Below are 15,879 nucleotides of genomic sequence, written 5' to 3' on the forward strand. Positions count from 1 at the left end.
CCCCTCTCTGCTATCCCACCTCGCATCAAGCTGCAAATCTGCCAGGAGAAAGCAATGGTTACTGAGGTTTAGAAATATCATAATGCAGCCCTCACTGGGATTTAATGAGTGGTGATGCTGTCAGGATTTCAGAAGATGCTGTTGGAAGTAGTAATCAATGAGTTTTTAAATGTTACTTTAGTGGTTTGTTAGAGGGAGTTTTTTTCTGAGATTTCTGCCTGTTATAATTTTCATTTTTAGTCTCCAATTGGGAACATAAAAATACCTTCCACAGTGATACAGGTTGTAGCCACACAGAAGTGGAGACAGGGGAAGAGAGATTTATGCACTGCTGGGACACAACCTCCTGTGCCCCTGCAGGAGAGGAGGGAGCTCTGCCCTCCAGGGTCACAGCTTCCCTCTGCACTGTTCAGTGCTGCTGGCCACAGGGAGCTTGGCATAGAGGAGGCAAGTTAGGCCATTCTTCTTTAACTGGCAGCTGAGGGCCCAGTAAAGAAGTTCTGAATGTTGTGTTATCTTGGCACAAGTTCTGAATGTTATGACCCCTACAATTGGGTAATAATTCTACAAGAAAAACTACATCCAGCAAACACAGCCCCAGCAGACGTTGCCACCCAAAGTATTCTGAGGTTGCAACATGCAGAGAGTCCAGGCAGAAAGAGAAATGTCAATCTGGTGTGGAGTTGAGAATGTTTCCTCCTTAGCAACAGTATCTATGCTGCAAGGGGATCCACCCTGGCAGACAGACTGCTGTGCATTAGACAGAAATTGCTGGCAAATTATTTCGAATTACTAAGTCCATGAATCACACAAGGCAGATAATGTACAGCTCCAATCTCTGGAACTAAGCAGACTTTATCAGCGTTGGGATTTACCTTTTGTTGACGGAGAAAACCCAATTCTTGGAGGAAAAGAAATGAGTGCAGGAGCATCATCAGCTAATGCCTGTTTCTGCAGTGACTGTCAGTGGTTAGAATGATATGCCAAGAATCATTATTTGCTGTGATCTGGTGGTTTGTTCAGAGCTAAATACAAGTATGGAAAGATGGGCTTGTGCCCCAGTGAGTTTATCTAATTCAGAAGCACAGTGTGTGGAGAGATGGCCAGTCTGGAACGTGTTGAAGGTAAAACATTGTTTGTGGTTGACTGGAATCTTTTCCTGTATGGCACGAGCAGCTTCCTTTAAACTCCTCTCCACAGATAACAATGCTTTAAAAAAAGAAATCCCTTCTCACTTGATGTTCAGATGGTCTGATTTGAGGAGTGAGAATATATTGTTATTCTGTGCTTATAAAAGATATATTACATTCTTTGCTTTGCCTTTCTCAGCCTGCAGAAAACAAAACAAAACAAAAAACAACCAAAAACCCAACACATTCCTTCTGCAGTGAGATTTATCTTCCACCATGCTCTCTCCAGGGACTGAGTGTTACCTCCTGTAGTCCTTAAAGTATTTCTGGTGGGCTTCAATGGAAAGAAGCACTCTCACTTCACAGAATTGTATCTTGAATTTCAGTCACATACAATGGATTGTTTTGCAGGTAGTCTGCCTTCTAATCACACAGCTCACAAGATAAGCTCTACTACACAGATCTCTTTTACTGAAAGCTTCTCAATTCAACTCACTGTTAGAATAAGTTTGCTCCTTGCTGTTGGGAAGCAGTAATCAGAAAAGACAAAAAGCAGCATGTACCAAAACAAACCCTGTAAATATATTTTTCGTGGAGTAAAAGAAAATAGAGAGACAGTATAGCTGAAATGAAAGCTTTTGGAGCAAATGGAAATGTGACCCCTCACCCCACAGGCATAAAGGAAAAGATAATGGCTTGCATATCTATCCAGAGTCCTTTTCCCTGCTTGGCTCTCAAAGCACTTCTAGCACTTTTAATACCATCAGCCAGTTTTTTCTATCTAACAGCCCCAGACATAGAAAATGGTCTCTTCATTCAGGAATCCCTCTCCAGGGGAGGCAGGCAGCTGCCTTTTGTGAACATTAAGTGTTTTAATGAGGTAGAGAGAGAAGCAGACACAGAGGCTGAGTGGCTCTGCCCAGGCTCCCAGACTCTGATAAGCCAGAGACAGAACACACAGAGAAAAAAATATTCTGCATTTACAGCACACATTTAGTGACTCCTGTATTTGCAAGGGCTGACTCAAAGCAGCCTTAAGAGTTTTGTCTCCAGCCAGTGGAGCTATGATAGCTGAAGCTGGTGAGTTTAAACTGAGCTATATCTCTAAGTAAGTATGATTTTATTCAGCCAGGACTCTTTAACTTGTTGTATTTGTTGAACATGGCAACAGCTATTATATTAGATAAAGCAAGACACATCTGCTTCTTGTAAGCAAGAGTCTATATTCTATTGACTCTGTAAACTGAAGGGGAAAGAAGAAAAAAAACCAAGGTGTAAACCACACTGGTTCAATCCACTCAGCTGTGACAGGTTTGCAATGCCTTAGACCAGCTGCAGCACATCAGATGTGAAACTTCAGTAGCTTCACAATCAGTTTTATTGCAACTGTCCGTAGAGTAGCAAAGCATTAGGATAAAATAGTGCCAGACAAATGTTATTCTGTGTAAATGCCTTAATCATAACCTATTAAAATGGGATTTCTCTTCATCTCACTTTTATATTACACTGTTGAAACCCTGTACATTTTTTGCCAGTTTAAATGACAGTAAACAAAGGCAGGGAAGAAAGAATAAGATGTTCTGTAAAGTTTTACTGTATTTTTAGATAGCTTGTGCTAGGCTAGGGACAGGGTAGATAGAGTTCTCAGAGAAAGTGAGATCTAGATTGAGAAATGGTGTTTTATCAGCAGTGAGAATATAACTGGTAATTCACAGATTTTTTTCACAATCAAGAAAAAACAAGTGATATACAAGGACCAAATCTACAAGACAATAATGTGATACATAAGGACCATTTGTATTTAAATAGCATAATTTTAAGAGAACTGTAGCATAATGACTTCCAGAAGGTGCCTGACAGGTCATCTAATGCTCACCTCCCCATCACACAACACTCATAGTTGTGTTATGTGTATGTGCACAACATCCTTTTTTCAGCTGCAGCAGTGTCTGCATCTGCCTGACACCCTGTGCAGGGAGAGCCAGCTCAGATGGGGCTTCTGTGGAAGCTGCTCTGTGTGTTTATGGGCCATTCCCACTATAATGGCTGTGCATCCTGCACAGATGAGATAGGCAGGGTGAAAAGGAACCACTGCAAAGCTGCTGTCAGGGGAGGCACAGAAATAAATCCCAGCTGTGTGGATAATGAGGTAATGGCCTACCAGAAAGAGACATTTAATTATATCTGTTCTGACAAGCCATTTATTTCTTTGCTGTGCTAATGCTGAGCCAACAAAGAATAACAATATTACTTCTGGATCCAATCATAATTTGTAACAATTGCTGGCAATTACAAAAGTACTTTTAAAGAGTACAGTGTCAAACTACCAGAGAGATATATTTTGTAGTTATATTTTCAAATGTTGAAAGAGTTTTTCAGAGGAAAGGATTTTCCAAGCCCAGAGGTTTGTCTCCATAGCAGCCTAACAAAAGATGTTACTCTCATCTTTTTGTTCACTGGCATATTCAAACAGACTTTTCATAAATGAAATGCACTGCAAGGCTTTTTTTTTCTTTTTTTCCTATATGAAAAGGATTTTTTTGCTGCATTTGGTGAACTTTACATTTGATGTCATTTGAATGTTGTTCATTTAAGTGGAAGGAATGATGATCCGCCAGTGTGGTGACAAATGGCCAGTAGATGGAGGGAGCACACTGTGACAGGAAACAAGCAGAGCCTGCAGAATTTACTAAACTGAGGCTCCAGTCATGTAGGAGGTGATTAGCAGGGACAAGATGAACAGATTGTCACACAGACTGTGACAAGATGAATAGATTGTCACACAGACTCCCTGTCCATGTAAGGGCATGGGATGCTCCTAATCCACCTCGGCCTGATCCATTTCCCCAGCCCTGATCCCTCCCCCACCAAAGCTGTGAATGAGCTTCTGAAAACTTGATAATCACGTGCAGTGATGCTTACAGGTATATAATGTATCCCCTTGTTTGGTCATGGCACCAGTGGAACATACAAGACTTACAAAGGTGAGCAATGAGGAATGAGATCAGTGCCTCAGAGAGCACCCTCTGTGAGATCAGGTGAAACCAGATCCTGGGTTAGGAACCACTTAGAGTGCATCCAGCTGGAGCAGGGCTGCAGCAGTGTCCTTTATATGTAATCTTAGGCAGGAACATTTTAAACTTGGGTGGAGTAGTAACTAAGAGCTGGCCAGGAGAGCTGCAAACCCACTCCTGAGCCATCTGAAGTGCAGGAAGGCTCATGAACCACACCTTACAGTTACCTGCTACTCTTCCAGCTCTCAAAGGGTGGCAAACAGAGATCTGGCAACTTCAGTGAACGCATTTCACAGAACAGGGGGCAGACCCCACAGCCTTTGTGATGTGGTTTTCTCTGTGAGCAGCCTGATTTTTTTCCTAGACTGGAGGAAGAGGAAATGGTGATGGTCCTGCCCTATAGCCAGTCCCCAATGCTAGTGGCAGCCCCCAGAAGGGCCAGTGACCACCTGGGTTAGTTGTGTGGGGAGTTTACTCTGGAAAGGTGGCAGAGAATGGCTTGGGAAGGAAAAACTGAGAGAGGAGGACCCTGAGCTGCCTGGGGTGAGTGTTCACTGCCATATTTGTTCTCCTCTTTGCTGCTGCTATTACAGGGAAGCTGCAGCACACAGAGGAGGGGTGCCTGGGCCACAGCCTATACAATTGCTTTGTAATGAGAGGTTAGCTTAAATAAGAGTTTAGTTTCAATAACAGGAGGTCACAATTATACTCCCATGCCTCCTACCATGTGGTCCACATAAATTATGCACAGCAGGAAAAAAATTAAAAGTCTTAGTGAGTGTGTAATGAAATTATAAAAAGAGAAACAGAATCAGATCTAAAACTGAAGTGCTCTAATTGTAAAAACTTTTTTCAGCATAAGGTTTCCTTGCAACTCTGGCACTAAGGACAGTTTTACATGATCAGGCTATTGCACCAAATAATCTGGGCTATAAAGCTTGTTGCTTTATTATGTAGGAAAATCCCTCAAGAATTTCTCCCAGTGTCATCCATTTGCATTATATTACTCAGAGACTGTAAGGTTTGATAAACAGTAGAAAAAGTGAGGTCATGCAAGATTCTCTCAGTACTTCCATATGTTTTTTGAAAAAGAAAAGACAGAAAAGTAAAGGGAAAAACCCCAAAACAATCAGGGAACACAGAAACTTACAATTCCATTCTGTACACTGAAGCCCAGCTGGTATTTTAAGTCTGGCCGTTTTATGAGGACAGTAGTAACAGGAGGACAGCTGACAATGTTCAGTTTGACTTGTGTCTGATTCTTGAGCCCCTGTAAGATATTCCAAAAGTCAATATTTCTGAAATGAATCTCACTGTGCCCTCATCTGTGATTTCCTAATTGCAAGAGCGTTAAGCAGCTGATCTGAGAAAGACCAGTGAGAGTTAACAGAAATTGGTTGTTAACTTAGAGATACATTTCTCTTATTTGTTTCCCAAGATATTTGGCTCAACAAAACATTAAAATCTTGACTGTAATTACTACAGAAATTTAAACAAATCTTCCAATAAAAACCAAAACTGACTACTGCTTGCTCTTTCCCAACATCTGGCTAATTAATCTCCTGCTTCTGCTGCTCTTGGTAGATCTGCACAGACATCAGATTTAGTCTCCATGACTAAAGATATTGCATTCTGGGATTCCATCATGGCTGCAGATTCTTCATCTGCTCACTTGATCTGTCCTGCAGTCTTCCAGCCTCCATCCATTTTATCTGCATGGAACCCAAAAATGCATAGAAGATTTTAATCTTCATGTTTTATGCTGGAGGCTGTGAGGAAGTTTAAAACTTTGAAGACAGCTGAGTAACTTAACTTAGGCAAGTTTTACAAACATGGCCTCATTTGTTACAGCCCAGTAACAAAACTGCAGTCATGTTCTCCAGCCCTAAATTTCTGTGCATTATCACTCCTGAATCTCTAATTCTGCTTTTTGTTAATGACAGATTACTGGGTTTTTTTTGAAGTGATATGAAAAATTGTATCTGCTGGAAATCTACAGGATCACTTGCCAGAAGATTACACCTGTGTTGTCCTATGATCTACAGCATAGAGTTGTAAGTTTGGGGTACCTTTATGATCCCTTGGCATGTTGCAAGAGGTAGACCAACTAAACTGGTGCCATTAATGGACATAATTTGGTCTCCAATGCTCAGTTTTCCTGAACGTGCTGCAGGGCCTCCATTCATCATGTTGGCCAGGATAACAGTGGGTAGAATGGATCCCCATCCAGATTCCACAATCACTACTCCAAGAATTTCTCCCTTCTGTTTTTCTAGCTGGAGCTGCAATTAAAAAGGAAAAGGAAAAACTTTTTTTTTCTTTGATTTGTCTGACTTTGAGCATAAGTATGTCACTTGTTCCCAAATAACATCTACAAATCACAAACCAAATTCTGTTCTTTGCCATTAGGTACTTCATGACTTCAATGTTAACTGTGGAACACACAGCTGTTTCTTTTCAGGGGCATCCTGCACTTGTTTGTTGAAGGTCATAGAGGTTTAATAAGCAAAGCACTAACACATGGTTAACTCTGTAGGAAGTGGTGGAACTGGATGCCAAGGGAATGAATGCTAAGGAAGTCTGTGTCTGTGGAACCAGAGGGGGAGGCTCTAACATTTTGTGGCTGAGGCAGTGCCTGCCAGCCAGGCTTTGTTCAGCTCCACTCCTGCCAGTACTGCTCAGGTTGTCCCTTGATCTCAGGGCTTGTCTGTCCTTTTCAGGCAAGGATCTCTTAATGATTATTAACATTATTATTGTTATTAATATTGTTAATTATTGAATACACTCGTGTCTAGCATGTTCATGTAAGGGAACATGAACTGTACTGTAAAAGATGCCTTCTCCTGAGCTGTCAGTAACCCCAGCACAGCTAACACCTATAAAGTGGAGCAAGATTTTAAGCAGAGAACATGTTCTTGAAGCAAATACAGGGAATTATTTTCTCTCAAATGTGGAAGGACAGGGAATGCTGATGGCCAGCTGACTTCTGCAGAGGTTATCTACTGCAGAAAACCACAACTCTGTCAGCTTTTTCAGTGTCAGTACTTAGGTGAAACATAAAGTCACCTTACACTGGGTACTGTGAATAGCGCAGAGCTTATCTAGCTCAGATGTAAATTTATGTACTTTATTACTGTTCTGATCAATGGAAACAGAAAGACCCTGAACATGAAAACAAGAAATCCTAATAACCCATAAAGCTGGTTTTAGTACACAGGACTGACGAAGGACACATCTTGAAATTGTAACATCACCCTTAAAAATGCAAAAAAAAGTATTTCTGAGAATATTTCTTTTACTCTGATAAAAAAATGGATCAATCTGAAATGAAAATCCAAAACTAGTTTACCTCTTTGCAGTTTTCTGAGTTGGAGAAGTGTATCAGATCATCATTGTACATCTCTTGGGTATTGATGATGTCACTGTATTCTTTCTGACTGAGATCCTCTGGGTTAATTCCATTGGCTCTTAAAAACTCTTGGTAAGCCACACTGAAAGCCTGACCAATTGACTGAGCTATGAGCTGTGCCTAAAATGTAGAAAAAAGCAGCTCAGAGAAAGGACAGAACAACAGTTTAGCAATGAAACCACAAGAAACCAGGAGAGAGATTAGATTTTAAGACAGAATCAAAATCAGGATCCTGCAAAGTTTCTGCATTAGCATGGATATAAAGTCACTTTAAGGTCTGTTGTACAGAAAGAACCCATTACACCCAGAATCAAATTGCAAACTCCATTAAACCCCCCTGCTGCTCTCCCCTGCTCAGTACACTGCAGCAGCAAGCAGCCATATGCTGCCCATGCACTGTTCCAGTGGGCACTGGAGAGGCCTGGCTGCAGCCCAGCCCGGAGCAGAGCTGTGGAAGGGAGCCCTGCTCTGAGCACAGGCTGCCTGCAGGGCTGGGGGAGCAGGGATGCTCTGCCTGCACATGCCTGCACAGACGGGTGTGCACTGATGGCTCTGGCTGTGGTGTCACCTGCTGCTCCTCCCCCCTGCCTTTCCAGGACTGAAAGCACTGCTCCAACACAGCCATCTGCTCCCCTGTTCCTGCCACAGTGCCACATTCCCAGCATCCAGGGATACCCCTGCTTACCCACTGCACACCCAGGACAGTATTCCCATTAACACCTCGATGTCAGGGAGCAATGTCAGGGAGCATTTCAGGAGTGCAGCCAGAGCCACCATTAAAGCTTGCTAATGTTGAGAACACCATTCAAAAGCCCCTGTCTTTCTTAAATTTTGGAGCACTTATCTGCACATTCCACTAGATGGCAAGGGAACACAGAGAAACAGAGATCAGTAAAATGAATGTGTAGTCACTTTTTCTACATTTGAATTATTTTTTTCCTTACTCTGGGTTTACTGCAGCTCATAGGAGAATGCCATATTGAGTTTTGTATATTTGTGGATCATCACTTGTGGGGTCATTGGGGTATATGAGTAACTCCTGATGACATGAGACATTAATTGCACCTTACATGCCCTAAATATATTACTAACCAAACCTGTATTCTGGAAATGCAACACAGCTTTTAGACAGTAAGTAGCTTTTAAATGCATTTCAAATGCATGGGGTTTTCTGGCCATTATAAATCTGTATCTTCTTACAATCTATTGATCAAGTGTTTTCTTTGATGCTAAAAGGTTGTTTCTGTATTTCATTTGTGCTGCTCTACACAAAAGCACCAATCTGCTTGACTGGAAATGACTTTAGAAAATCAAGCACATCAGTCACAAATTGTTTCTTCATATTTTAAAGCATATTTTCAAGTCTTTGCTCTATACCTAGAGGTTTGTACAGAATCATACTATATGCTGAGCTGGAAGGCACCCATCAGGATCAAGTCCAACTCCTGGTCCTGCACAGGCATCCCCAAAATTCCACCCTGTGTGCCTGAGAGCATTGTCCAAATGCTTCTTGAGCTGGGTCAGGCTTGGTGCTATGACCACTGCCCTGGGCAGTATGGTAGTGCAGAAGTCACTCAGGAGATTTTCATATCATTCCATTATTAAAGTTCATCGCTCATTACTGAGTCCTCCTGCTCTCCATTGCCACTGCTTTCTCTGTAGTTCATCCTCTGCTTTTACCTTCATTCTACATTCTCAAAGCCAACATCTCCAGATGTCATGCTCTATTCTATTGCTGCCAGTAACAGCCAGTTCTTACATCTTAATTACATCTCTATCTCTGAGGTCTTATGAATGTTTATGAAAGCATTATGCACAACCTAGAGATAATGTAATTAAGTTGCTTGAAAAGGTTATCCAAGCAAAGCTGTGACAGAGCTGAGCTAACTGGGTCTCAGAACAACCCCGGTCTAGAACTCTAACCTTTAGACAATGCCATTTCTCCTTCACAGGCTTAATTGCTTTAAAATAATGGAAATAGATTGCTTAGCTCAAAATATATGCAATCTCTGAGTTATGACTGTCTGACCCAAAGAACTCCATTATTTTTTAATTGGTATTATATCTAAATATATACCTAGAAGTTATATCTATAATTGTTCCTATAATAACAGTGATGACAAATACTTTGTACTGCCTCTTACTGTCAAGTTAGAAACAGAACAAATTTTGCTTTTTCTGTTTTACTGGCTTGGTATATTTTTCCATAAATGTTTTAGGTTGAAGTCCCTTCTCTGCCACTTGAGACAGAAGTACCTAATTCACTACAATCCCAAACCTGGATATACAACAACAGTAAAGCAACGTTATCATCTTTTGTCACAAGACATATGGGATGGCACATCAGCACTTTTTACAACAGTGAAACGGGATGTACAGCAGAGGTGGACAGAATTCTATGATTCTATACAAAAATTCTAATTCACAATCTTTGCTCGGGATGAAGAAAGAGAACTGAAAAATAAACAGCTGAATGTGTTCCTAAACAGCAAAGGATCAAGTGGCATGTTTGAGAATACATACAACTACAGATCAGTAGCTACAGGGAACCAGGACTGGGTAGAGGGCAGCCTTGTGCAGCCCTGCCAAGGCAGTAGAAGGGACTTGGCTTCAGTCGAGGTCCAGAATGGTTCCACCTTGTTCCAAGTGCCTGGAGGCACATATGTGTCATTTTGTGCCAACCCACTGGACTAAAGGATATAACCCAGGATGAATGATCAATTGGATATACCACAGGTTAACTTTGCCCATGAATAGCCATTGACTTCAGAGCTCTCTCCATGACATACATTGTTTAAATAAATGGATCCCATTTACTTACATCCTCTGATTCAAAGACGTGGCAGATCATTTTGTACTGCTTCTTGCCCTCCTGGGCGCCGGGGGTGGTTTCGATGCAGTCCTGGGAGGCGGACCGGGGCATGCGGCGCCGCGCCATCAGCACCACGATGTTGCCGATGTCGGCGATGTAGGAGATGGTGCGCAGCGCGTGGTCCATCATGGTTTCCTGCACACAGCAAGGACAAACAGAGTGGTTCTGCATGCCTGCTGCTCTCCTGCAAATACTGCAGCTGCCCTCTCCTTGACAGCCTGCTGCTGGAGAAAGACACAAGCTACAGAAGCACCTCCTATGGGCCCAGACCGGATATTCCTTCCGCAGTCAAAGGGAAGCTGTCCAAGACATTGGCTTCAATGGAAGTGTTGCCTGAGCAAATGCAGCATGGTTGCTGCTGTAAAGCAAGAATGAAGAGCTGTGCTACTGTTTTACATTTATTTTCAGGCTGTTGGAAAATTATGCTATTTCTTTACATATTTTGCTGTTGTTAGGATGAACTGTACTTAAGGAAATAGAAAGGGCACACCTGAAATCTGCTTCTGGCTGGGGTCACTGATCAGTTTGGAGAGTTTTTCCATGTTTTATCTATTGCTCAAACTAGAAACAACCAGAAGCATAATAGTTGTACTGATCAAACTAGTTGAGGATGTGTCCTGACCATCCCTGTCCCTCACCCTGAACAGCTAAAAGCATCCACAAAATTCCATCTTAATTGGAACAAAAAAAAAAAGTGGTACCAGATAGTTCATAATTTTAATAATTTATATAAGCAGCAGCATTCTTTGTGTAAACAGCTTGGCACTAGTTTAGCATCATTCGAACAATTTTCTAAGGCCTAAGGAAGAAGGATTGTTCTTCAAGTCAACAAAAGTAATTGTTTTAAGAATTTCAGTACAATTTAAATTGACAGACACAACTACAAATTACTGTTGTTTCTTAGAACCACTTGTCTTGCTGAAGATAATCATTACCCGTAAAATTATTGTAATGATTCTTTTCAGGCTTGAAATAATGCTTATCCCTAACCTATGAAAAGTAATGTTGGTTAAGAGGTGGTTTGGGGAGTGTCTCTAAGGGCTGCAGGGGCTCAGGAGGATTTACAGCACTTCTGTCAGAATGGAGAAATGTTTTATAATGGACACGTCTCAGCAGGATGCTGGGAGCTCTGCAGAGATAACAGATAATTGCTTTTCAGCAGTGTGCACCAAGTATTGTGTTAGGGTGTAATCATACATGCAGTGTGCACAAGAGTGAATGCATTGGGAAAATGAAGGCATTTCATCTCACCTGCCAAGAAAGCCTTTGTGCCCATATCATCACACAGAGGTTACTTAAATGGTTTGAGTTTTTTTATTTTCCCCTTGTAGGGGTGAAAGCAATCATTCCTCCATCCCTCCCGCATTTTTCCTGTTAAGAGTAAGGCAAATACTATCTAGTGACCATAAACCTGAGTTTACTTTTGACTTACTTGTGACTTGACTTTTTCCTTTGTCTCTCCATATTCCATTGTACTCAATTTTCCATTACCAATATCTCTTTTTCACCCATCTCCGTTATTACTTTCCCATAAATCCTTCCTGCCTATTTGCCTCTCTCCTTTCCTTTATCCCTTTTTGAGTCGCATCCATTCCATCCTTGTTGTCCTTATATTTATCCTTAAAAATTCAGCCTCTCTCAGGCTGTTCTGAAGCCATTGTTCTCTTCTCCCATCTAGATTGCCCTTTCTCAGATACTCCCTTTTTCCCATGGAATTCTTTCAGAATCTTGTTTGTTGCTTCTCTTGAAACCCAAAGAACAGCTGAAGGAAAAAACCTAAGCATTCCTCCAGGCTTTAAAGTGCTGTAGTCCTGTGGGAGTGTGAAGACAGCCTAATGAGTCAGGCCATTTTGTGGAGTCAATCATGCACCAGAGGCTCTGCACATACACATTTGTGAGCTCTATATCTTTATTTTTCTTTCTTCATTTCCCCAGCTGCTTCACTCCCAGCTTCTCTTCACTGACTGAGCAAGAAGCTGTGGGAGAGGCTGCTGTGGTTTCTGCTGGTTTGGGCCTTTGTGGGGCAACCCCACAGAGCTGTGGCAGAGGGAACAATTCCTGTCCTATCAAAAAGGCACGTGGCCAAACATAAGGCTGCTCCTACTTCATCCCTACTAAACAGGTGCTTGATGGCTGAAAGTATGCAGCAACTAAATGTATAAACACCCAGGAATGGCAAGGGTGCCATTTCCTTGTGCTGTTCAGGGCAACAGAATCACCACTGCTGGCTCTCTTCCAGCCTGGGACTGCACCTGAGTGGTGCTGCTCAGCATTTTGAACCTTGCTGCATGTCATTTCCTGAATGGGAATTTTACATTTTCATTCAGCTGTTGCCTCACGTGAGCTGTACAACACTACAGATGGAATAAAACACATGGCATACTGCAGAAACAGGGTTTATGTAATTGATAAAGCCCTGAAAGTACAGATTGTCTCTGCCAGCTGCCACCCCAGCTGAAATAGACCCATGGTAATTATACCAGCCAGGAACATCGCTAGCACTGAAAAGTGTTACCAAGCCAAAAATGCTAAAAAGTCATGGGAATATTTCTGTTATAGCTCTTTGAAAGACACACTGTAAAAAGAAACACAAACAAAACCAAACCAGAAAACAAAAACACAACTAAAACCCCAGGGAAAACTCTAGAGAGCTTGGAATTAGAACAATTTCCACTATTACTATTTTCATCTGGTTGAACAGCTCAGACATTAGACACCATTTATGATGGAGCATTGCATTTTGCATCACTACAAATCTCAGGGGATCAGAAGAGTAAGATGCCAGTTCCTTTGACAGTTTGTGGGCTACTTCAAAGGACCTTCCCTTTTTTTTTTAAACATTGGTGTTCAGCTGAAATGCTGAACTATTTAAAGAAGTAAGAGTGACTTCCACTAAGACTAATCCTTACTCAACAGACACTGTACCTGTTAACTGCCATACATTCCAGCTATAAACTGTAGCTCTTCATTTATCAACAACATCCCCTAAACAAAAGAAAACTTGACATGATTAACTTCTGACAAAACGTTGCTAAAATTGCCCTTTTCAATGCCTCTCATAAGAATGAAAATTTGAAGACTTCCTGTAAGTATGATCAAAGTTATTTGACCTTGTGAGATTACTAAGTATTGGGATCCATGTATAAATTATATGTATTTAGTTGTAAATTCCTCAAAAACTGCTTTTTATGAAGATCACCTCTTGTTGAATAGACAAGCATTCCTAGAAGATGAGGCTGATCATTGCTGTGCTCTCCAAATGCTGCTTTTATATGAACCATTAATAATTTACTTTAGGCAATAGGATGGTGGCTCAGATGTGATTTATGGAAAAAAAATCAGATGAAATGTTATAAATGGCAGGATATGAATGGCGTAGTCAAAGCAGCAAATGACTTCCCTGTTGGACTGTAAATCTGGGTTCTGAAGCTGTTCCAGAGGAGTGGTGTCCATGCATTCTGAAAGGCTTTTGAATATTTTTTGAATTGAGTTGAATTATAGCTCAATTATTGCAACATCCAGACATCTTCCACTACATCAAATAAGCAAAACATGTGTCAGTCTTGTCAGTCTATTAGCAAGTGCTAGAACAATAGGAGCTTTTTCTGAATACTCTGAATACCTGAATTTATCCAGGTTCAATAAAGTGTCCCACTAATTGTATAAGAGCACAGCCTAACTCAACATTATTCTCCAAGAGTTTAAATCCAACTTACCTGTGTGTCTGCATTTAGAACTTTGATTCTTTGTGTGGAGATGAACAAATCCACTTCAGTCAAGGCTTGGGAATCTCCCTCTGAGGTCTAAAAGACAGATGATGTTTTACAAGGGAATTTTTAATTTTCAGAATGACAAATTCATGGACTGCTTCAAGCATAATGTGATGTGAGACAACTGCACTTAAAACCATTACAGAGCTGGCTATTCAAAGGTATTTCTAAAGACATGCAAAGAGTACATTTATTGCATAGACAGAGTGAAGCCTACTGTGATATTATGGGTAAGAGAGAATTTTTGGAGCCTGGGGGATTGACAGCTCAAGCATTAAAATTCTCTATTTATAGCCAAAACAGGTGAAAAAGTATGGCTGGTTTTTCCTCACTTTCTCAATGAAGCACTTCAGTACTTGAGGCACCAGACTTGAGAAAGTAGGAGAACTGAGGAGGTGACTTAGTTCCCATCAGCTGTTTAGCCCTTGCCACCTTCAGTGGGCTCACCAAAAAAAGTGTAAACTGATGCTCAGTGCTGTGGTGGGGTTTAGGACTTTTTTTTAGCTTTTGGGGGTTTTCCTAGAAAATAAAGAACCAAGCACTGAACTGCTGTTTCTCTCATATCACAGAAGGCCATCAGGGGACTTTCAGACCACAGCTGCTTCTGAGCACTGCTCACTAGGGAAACACTTCCATATCCCATCAGAGGGCATGGTCACAAGGCAAGAGGGATTATTACAATGTAATGCCACGCTCCAATGTGAGTCCTGGCTCTGTCCACTTGAGAAAACAGGAAAAGAGGTGGCAAAGCAGCTGCTACCTCTCACTGAAGCATTGTCCAAGAGCTGCCCTTGTTCTCTGGTCCAGCAGGAACACCTGGATTCCTCCAGGCTGCTTGGGCACAGGTACCACTGCAGCTGGTATTGAGCAGCACCTGTGGCAGCAGCCTCAGAATAAAATGGCCACAGATTGTCTCAGCCTGGGCTAAAGGCAGGCACCAGTCTCCAGGTCAGACACTGGCTCATGATGAGAATTACGTATTTGCTAATCCTTTTTGGAGTTATAAAGCCTTCGCTATGCCTATAATTCATTTAGATTAATTTTATTCTAATTATCTTCCAGTGAAACACAAAGCAAGCACATACTTTGGCAGATACTACTTGTATTGCTTCCATCCTTATGGTGATATTTTTGTCACCTGTATTTAGTTATCTGAAGTATTGTTTTTAACGGTGCAATGTTTCCTGTATGAATTGTTCCAGCTACTATGTGGTGAATTTATTTTGGTTTTAAATATCAACAATAACTTAATAAATATACAGTAAGTCACAGGCACAGGAAGTACATCTTACTGCTTTGGTTAGTAAAATCAAAATAAGCATTACATTCAAAAACATCTCCCAGATAACAATGGCTGTACATCTGCAGTAAACAAATCACAGGTATTCAACAGGAGAAGGGCAGCAGACAGGCACTCCAGCAAATGAACAATGAAGGAAATGAGTTCATTTTACTCCATTCACTATTCTACTGCAGACCAAAGAAGAAACCAAAATGACAACTTTATGAGGATCTGTAATGAAAGACATGACACTCCATGGAAAACAAGGACAACAAAAGTGTAAGTAAACATTAGCATTCAAGAAAAACAGTTTACACACCGCTTTTTTCTTGATTTTAGCCGCCTTTTGCATCCTCTGAGGAGTAGCATAAAAAAAAAGAATGCAGACAGATGTACACAAAG

The 15,879-nt window shown here is 41.3% G+C and overlaps 1 protein-coding gene across 1 annotated transcript in view; it reads right to left on the reverse strand.

Annotated features, from left to right (window-relative positions):
* The window catches only part of APBA2 (amyloid beta precursor protein binding family A member 2), a 34,876-nt gene that overhangs the window by 3,434 nt on the left and 15,563 nt on the right, over positions 1-15,879 (reverse strand). The window contains 7 exon segments of the mRNA XM_031056010.1: positions 1-38; positions 5,295-5,414; positions 6,214-6,426; positions 7,494-7,673; positions 10,375-10,560; positions 14,142-14,228; positions 15,797-15,832. Coding sequence (XP_030911870.1) covers positions 1-38; positions 5,295-5,414; positions 6,214-6,426; positions 7,494-7,673; positions 10,375-10,560; positions 14,142-14,228; positions 15,797-15,832 — 860 coding nt within the window.

This window comes from Geospiza fortis, unplaced genomic scaffold (assembly GCF_000277835.1).
Source record: "Geospiza fortis unplaced genomic scaffold, GeoFor_1.0 scaffold171, whole genome shotgun sequence".
Classification (NCBI taxonomy): Eukaryota; Metazoa; Chordata; class Aves; order Passeriformes; family Thraupidae; genus Geospiza; species Geospiza fortis.